The 8,118-nt window shown below is 48.7% G+C and overlaps 1 protein-coding gene across 1 annotated transcript; it reads left to right on the top strand.

The window, feature by feature from the left end:
* Window positions 1–3,276: 3,276 nt before the first annotated feature.
* Window positions 3,277–4,993, top strand: LOC147659384 (uncharacterized protein C11orf96-like). The gene has a single exon (XM_086951786.1). The coding sequence runs from the start codon at window positions 3,720–3,722 to the stop codon at window positions 4,071–4,073; it is 354 nt and encodes a 117-aa protein (XP_086807912.1). The 5' UTR covers window positions 3,277–3,719; the 3' UTR covers window positions 4,074–4,993.
* The last annotated feature ends 3,125 nt before the right edge of the window (window positions 4,994–8,118 follow it).

The following is an 8,118-nucleotide window of genomic DNA, read 5'->3' as shown; positions in this document are numbered from 1 at the left end:
TGGTACCCCAGTACCTTCATGTTCCACACACTGCGCAGGAACAGCTAGAAAGTAAGCTAAGCTTCCACGCCATAACTGCCTGCACGCACGTGTGGGGGGAAGTCGACTGTACACATGTACTCCTCGTGCCCCCTGCCGCCACAGCACACAGTTACTGCAACATGAACCACATGCATTCCATCAATGTACAGGCAATAGTGGAACACCGTCGACTCTTCACCAATGTCGTCGCCAACTACCCAGGCAGTGCGCATGATTCCTACATCTACCGACAGTCCATCATCAACCAGCGCTTGTAGGCTGGCACCCTTGATAATGTATTGTGTGAGGAGTTGGCATTGCATATGCTCTCCACTATTATAGTGGGCACCTTGCAAGAGTCCAAACGACCCTTATTGATGGCAGGTTAAAGACAACCTTTATAGAAAGCTATCCTAGTGGTAACTGTGGAGAGCAGCCTTCAGGCTAAGTCTTGGAGGAATGTAAACCAGTTTGTTTTACCAGTCTATAATCTCATTAATGATGAAATGAAAGGAGGACCACACCAGGTATATATATAAAATATATGTATTTATTTTAAACACATCCCACTAGTCTCTTTATGAGGCTAGTGGCAAAAGTACATTCAATAAACTTAATAGCACACAGTAAATTAACACAACTTATGTTGAGTCCTAGGGGCGTACCAAACCATATATTAAGAAAGTGATATAATAACCATTACTTGCATAGAGACAAGGCCTAGAGCCTTCAGAACCACCTGGGTCACCAGGAAGCACCCAAGGTAGTGACACAGGGTACCCACGGGGGACGTCTGCAGTGTATAAACACAGCCACTATTAACTTCTACAGGGAAAGTCGCGTTTGGAATTTTAAGGATAAAGGACACTAAGAAGAGGACTTGGAGCATACCCCTTTAGAACTAGGAGGTTCTAGATTCAACACCCAAGTGAGCACCGTTGTACTCGAGTTACCTCACCCAGGGTACCGGGTGCATAGGTGTCTTTTGTTGTCGGGTTTCATTGTTGATTTCAATGGCGATCTGCTGCAAAAGTGCTGCTAGCGACCAAGTGGAAAGTATCCGGAGTGATCCAAAACTGGATCGAAGACGAGAAGTACCAGCAGAGGGGACAGAATCTGAGTCACTAGCCAATGACCAGGAGGGTGATGAGTGGATGCCCACTGATGTCGGGCGCTTGCAGGTGAAGAAGGTGAAGCGTGACTCTTCAGCCATGAGGAGCAGGTGGCGTCGACGATGACCAGGCACTGGATTCAAGCTGTCCCACAAAGGATGTTGAGTGCTGTGGTGTCGGAGTTCGGATTGGACCCAACAAGCCTTGGCAACAGCAACCCACGCAGAAAGCAGAGATTGGCTTTGGTGCAGACCAGCAAGGTCTGAGGGACTCACCCTTTGATGGGGAGTCAGGGCACGTCTGGAGCACTCAGGGAAGCCCACGAATAAGTAGAGTTATCTTGGAGGGGATCCACCAGTCGACGGACCAGAGATCGCAAAGGGGCCCCGAGCAGAAATGCTAGAAGCGGGCTCACGGAACACTTGTGGAGTGTAGGCCCACAATCTACGATGCAGATGGTGCTCAGGGCTTGGACTACAAGTAGCCCAATGCACAACTTCGGAAAAGCTCGGGCAGTTTAATTTTTTTTTTGCTTTCTTTTTTCTGCCTTCATGCATTTTCGGCATGATGTGTGGGGATTGCAGGCCTGTCACTGCTTATCACTGATTTACGTATCGCTATTGGCCACATTACCACTTTTTTCGCATTGGGGTTTCGGATTTTTTCGGCATCGCGTTCATTTTAACACGGTATTTTGGCACGTTATCTTGGGACTATTGCATGGTGCTGCCGTGTTGAGAATACAAGGTAAACACAGTGTGATTTTCCTGCGATAGACTGCGATGTGCAAAGTTGCGTTAAGCTAATTCTGCGATAGTTATCACACGTTCTTGAGAATATCCCCCTAAGCTTTTAATAAACCCTTTTGTCTCATCTACAGGCTCCGGACTTCTTTTCAGCGCTATGCATGCTACTTCAACTGAAGGTTTGCACCAAGGTAAACTGACTTGTATGTTTGTGCTTTAAGTGCAAAATAGCAAAATGGAGTGAATCTGTTAATTTCCAACATCGAAATTCCGAAAGCGTAAAATAAGTTTGAGGCAAATTTGCAAAGTGAACGTGGTCCGCGTACTATTGCTTGAATACAGAATATTGAAAATCTACATTTAACGGTGTATTAAACAAATGTTTATGAGCAAAACGTTATTTGGTAAAAATTCTGCTACCATGCAAAATGATTCTTGCCGAATATGTCATAATTCAGTTTCACTGTTTGTTTCACCTGTTTCTTCTGTGCTGCAAAAAACATTAAGTGATGTGGACTTGCGCTAACGGCTGTTTGTTCGACTTCCTCCCACAGGGCCCGAGGAAATGGTGCACAATAGATGTGTCCTGTTTGTTGCACCCGTGCAAAGTCTACGTAAGAGAAGACACAATGACAGCTTCCTTTCTGTTTTTCTTTCTTATGAAAACATAGGTTGTAACAACACAGACTGAAAAATATAAGCTCAAAAATATATATTAGCAAAATCTCGACTTTCTTATATATTGCATCTGTTTTGTTTCTAGAGTCAATATTTATTTTTTTGTTTTAAATTTAAACTTTATTTATCTCTCTGCAAAAAAAAAAGTTAAGCTTCTAAGATCACTGCCACGCGCTAGCCTTCAGACCTGACGTTAGTAAATAAATTAATTCAAGTCCCACAATAAAAGGCAACATGACATGGCTGACTATAAATGCTTAACCTAACAAAACTAAATAAAAAGTTTATGTACGAAATAAAAACTTGACGACTTTAGTTTCGAGGTGCTTATATGGTGCTCCTGTAGCGTTTACACATAACATGCATTGGAATAACTGGATGCACAGGACTAGCTCGGTTCAAAGGGACAGGATGCGTGCTCTTCTACAGGCGGGAGAGCTGAGAGGACCAGCGGCGCGCCCTCTCCTCTCAGCCGCAGGTGCACAACCCCCCGAGTGATCTCACCGGAATCCCTCTCCCGGGGAGTTCCGGAGCTCCGCGCGAGCCTATTTCTGTCCCCGTTCAGCAGAAGGCTCGGTCCTCTAACGCGTCATCGCACAGGAAGAGGCCGGAAGTGAGCTTTATAAGGCGCTTGTTGTCTTGCAGGCAGGCTCGCCCCCACGGGAGCCGGGAGGGGATATAAGGCAGGCTGGAGAGCAGGGGGGCACTCACGAGCAGCATCGGCTCCGAGAGTTACAGGCGGAGAGCAGCGCCTTCGGAGAGAGGTACAGCGCCTACTCTGAGATATAAAGCGTTTGCTGCAGCAGAGGTACAGCGCCTACGGAGAGAGGTACAACGCCTAATACAGCGCCTACTCTGAGAGATACAGCGTGCAGCAAGGCACAGCGCCTACTCGGAGATATACAGCGCCTGCCGCAGAGGTACAGCGCCTCCTCTGAGAGATACAGCGCCTGCAGCAGAGTAGAGTTCCAGGCGGACAGCGCCTAGATACCGGCAGCTACCAGCCCGGGCTGCGAGAGACACGGAGGCTCAGAGCTACGAGCTTCGTACAAGGCACGGACAGACAGACAGCTGCATCGACTCTGAGAGTCACAGACACGAATCCAGACTGAACAAAGCATCCATCACCACGCAGAATCCCTCTTCCGCGGAAGAAGCCAAGATGATGTCCCGGAAGCAGGCGGAGATGCTGAGCATGTGGTCCAGCTACCAGGAGGTGATGCCACGGTGCACCCACCTCACCCAGGAGCTGGCCCGGCCCACCCAGGCCGAGGCGCCTCGAAGCCGGCAGAGGAGGCCCCGGCTGGTCCGGCTCCGGACCCTGCCGGTGACCTGCGGGGAGATCCTGGAGGCGGAGGAGGAGGGCGCCTCGGCCATGGACGAGGAGAGGGCGCGGAGGTCCTTCCTGCAGTCGCTGGAGTCCCTGCGGAGGAGCACGCAGTCCCTGCACCTCCAGCAGAGGGCGGAGCTGAGCAACTCGAGCCTGGACTCGGGTGACTCGGACTGTGGCGTGTGAGGGGGTCCTCACTGCTGTGACCCTCAGGAACAATGTGACTGTATACCCCGAGGGGCTGGCGACCCTCAACAAACTCTGTCACAATGTGTGTGAAGCCCCCCGAGACCCGTGGCACCCCAACAACCTCTGTGTCACCTCTGAGAAATGATTTTGTGGCCCCAGCCCTCAAACGAACGCTTGGCCATGTGAGGATTGCCTGAGGCCTTGGAGAACCCCGAGAACCCCTGCCAAGCTCTGAGAGAAGCGTTTCGGGGTCTGGAGGCCCTAACAACTCTTCCAGGCTCCGTGGAGCCCCCCGGGGACCGCTGACCCTCACACATTTCTGTCCGACTCTGAAGGTCCACAGAGACTGGTGACACCACCACCCCCCACCACCCCTCTGTCTGACTCTGTTGAGGCCCTCGTGGACTGGTGACCCTCAGATTCCTCTGAAGACTCTGTGAAGGTCGTCTGCCCAGGACAGCCTCCAAGACCCCCCTTCCTTACCAGCATCATGATGCCAGCAGGGGGGCTGTCACATTCAGCTGAAGGAATGAGCGAAGAAGGCTATGGTAAAGCACATCTCTATGGACTCCACCACCTCTAGGCGCTATTGAAGAGTCCACACATGATTGACTGTTTACTGCCCTTTGAGCAGGTCAGACAGAGCCCTCTCTGGCACCTGGCATGCACTGGGCTAACGCTGCGCACCTGCAGAATAAACCTCCTGGCCGGGACAGCATGGGTTAAAATCTGAATTCTTTTTTAAAGTGATACTGTATGTGTCCTATGTGTGATTTTCTAAACTTATTTTTAAAAAGCTTAGACTTTTATTTAAATATTTATGTTTTTATTAACATGTCGCTCATTTAGAAATTACTTTTAAAGGAAGTGCTGTTGTATGACCCCAAGTTGTGCAATAAATATATTTTCATAATACACACTGGTGTCGGAGAGTTGTGAGTCAACGCATGCCTTTTTTATGATATGGATGACTGCTTGCAGGTGACGGGCAGTAACACGTAACTTGCTTGTGAGCGACATTACCTATATTTTACCCAACACCGAACAATAAAGTTCAGTGTTGTGATGTCACGGTGTGGGACAACACAGAACACTATGGAGCAGCAGAGAGACATATTTTTCTGCATTCCAATATATGCCCCATTCCATGTGATCGATAACCAAGTACATTGTAACAGGCGGCAATTCTAGACCGAAGTACATTATTACAGCTGTGCCTGGTGCAAGAAAGCACGGCTAATACATGGTGCATCACGCATAGATCATGCGTGAGCCATCCATCCGTCCAAGAATGGTAAAACGACTAGGGAATAATGTTGATGTCTGCTATTTATAGCGCCTCGAAGCTGCGCGTCTGTGGAAGTAAAGCACACCGGCGCAGTGTAGTTATTGCCAAGGCTGCTCTGAGTGCACGGATTGTCAGTCTCACTCTATTAACTACGACCTCACGCATTTAATGCGAGTCCCACGCCTCGGTGCATTATCTCACTCGTGCTTACACCACGGTCTCACTCATTTGGCGCGAATCCCACACCTATGGTTCTGACACACTCACTAGGTCGGACACTAATACTTAGACATTCATTCTCTCTCACTGCGCAAAAGTCACGCGTCTTGAAGCACAGAGGAAGTCACAGGGTTGAGACTTATGTCTTTGCTCATAGTGTCACGCAGTCTTATTTGGTGCATTGGTGCATTATCTCACTCGTGCTTACACTACGGTCTCACTCATTTGGCGCAAATCCCACACCCAATAGTTAAAGTGGTTCTGACGCACTCACTAGGTCGTACACTCTTACGCCAGTACACATTGTCTCTCACTGATCACAAGTCCCACTTCTTGGAGCACAGTCGCAGTCAGCGAGCCTGAGTCTTATGTCGTGGAACACAATTTCATCTATTCTTACTCCACAGTGTCACTCATCTGGCGGGAGTCCCATTCCTTGGTGCGTTATCTTGTTCATCCTTACACCACAGTGTCACTCATCATGCCTTGGTGCGTTATCTCACTCATCCTTACACCACAGTGTCACTCATCATGCCTTGGTGCGTTATCTCACTCATCCTTACACCACAGTGTCACTCATCATGCCTTGGTGCGTTATCTCACTCATCCTTACACCACAGTGTCACTCATCATGCCTTGGTGCGTTATCTTTCTCATCCTTACACCACAGTGTCACTCATCATGCCTTGGTGCGTTATCTCACTCATCCTTACACCACAGTGTCACTCATCATGCCTTGGTGCGGTATCTTTCTCATCCTTACAACACAGTGTCACTCATCATGCCTTGGTGCGTTATCTTTCTCATCCTTACACCACAGTGTCACTCATCATGCCTTGGTGCGTTATCTCACTCATCCTTACACCACAGTGTTACTCATCATGCCTTGGTGCGGTATCTTTCTCATCCTTACACCACAGTGTCACTCATCATGCCTTGGTGCGTTATCTTTCTCATCCTTACACCACAGTGTCACTCATCATGCCTTGGTGCGTTATCTTGTTCATCCTTACACCACAGTGTCACTCATCATGCCTTGGTGCGGTATCTTTCTCATCCTTACACCACAGTGTCACTCATCATGCCTTGGTGCGTTATCTTTCTCATCCTTACACCACAGTGTCACTCATCATGCCTTGGTGCGTTATCTTTCTCATCCTTACACCACAGGGTCACTCATCATGCCTTGGTGCGGTATCTCCCTCATCCTTACACCACATTGTCACTCATCATGCCTTGGTGCGGTATCTTTCTCATCCTTACACCACAGTGTCACTCATCATGCCTTGGTGCGTTATCTTTCTCATCCTTACACCACAGTGTCACTCATCATGCCTTGGTGCGTTATCTCACTCATCCTTAAACCACAGTGTCACTCATCAGGCCTTGGTGCGGTATCTTTCTCATCCTTACACCACAGTGTCACTCATCATGCCTTGGTGCGTTATCTTTCTCATCCTTACACCACAGTGTCACTCATCATGCCTTGGTGCGTTATCTTTCTCATCCTTACACCACAGTGTCACTCATCATGCCTTGGTGCGGTATCTCCCTCATCCTTACACCACAGGGTCACTCATCATGCCTTGGTGCGTTATCTCACTCATCCTTACACCACAGTGTCACTCATCATGCCTTGGTGCGGTATCTCCCTCATCCTTACACCACAGGGTCACTCATCATGCCTTGGTGCGGTATCTCCCTCATCCTTACACCACATTGTCACTCATCATGCCTTGGTGCGGTATCTCACTCATCCTTACACCACAGGGTCACTCTTTATACCTTGGTACGGTATCTCACTCATCCTTATACCACGGTGTGTCTCATTTGGCGGGACTCCCACTCCTCTGTGCGCTATCTCGCTCATCCTTACACCACAGTGTCACTCATCTGGCGGGACTCCCATTACTCGGTGCGTTATCTCACTCATCCTTACACCACAGTGCCACTCATCTGCCGGGAGTCTCTCATTTTAGCGCAGGCTCACTTGTGCGATCTGAGCCCCATCAGTCTGAGTGTGACTCACACGGGTGAGTGTCAGGGATTGGGGGACAGCCCCTCTCAACAGCGACTCCTGCCGACTCTTGCCCTTCACATCTCTCCAGAAGTGTTGCCGAGACCCTGGAACCACGAATGTAAGCAGATGAAACGGTCTAATTTCCCAAAACACTAAGGGGCATATTATCAAGGGATTTATCTCCGCTTTTTTGGCAATTAAAAGCCAAGAAAGCGGAGATAAATTTATCTCCATATCAGCAACAGGGTGCTAACACGCAAATTCACATGGTAGCACCCTTTTTCTCTACGCTTCTCTCTGCATCTCTAATGAGATGCAAAGGGGGCATTCCAGAGAAAAATAATAGGAGAAATTTTGTTAAGCGACATTTCTCCTATTATCAAGGATATCGCTAACCCTAATAGTGATAAAAAAAAGCAGCGCTAACCGCGGTTAGCGTTGCTTTTTTTACACCTGGTATTTTCCTGACTTAGCCATGATATCCTATGGAAGGTGGATATCATGGCTAAGTTTGT

Source organism: Lissotriton vulgaris, unplaced genomic scaffold (assembly GCF_964263255.1).
Source record: "Lissotriton vulgaris unplaced genomic scaffold, aLisVul1.2 SCAFFOLD_1390, whole genome shotgun sequence".
In the NCBI taxonomy this organism is placed as follows: domain Eukaryota; kingdom Metazoa; phylum Chordata; class Amphibia; order Caudata; family Salamandridae; genus Lissotriton; species Lissotriton vulgaris.
The sequence above is the reverse complement of the archived record's forward strand: the minus strand, read 5'-3'. Positions and strand labels throughout refer to the sequence as shown.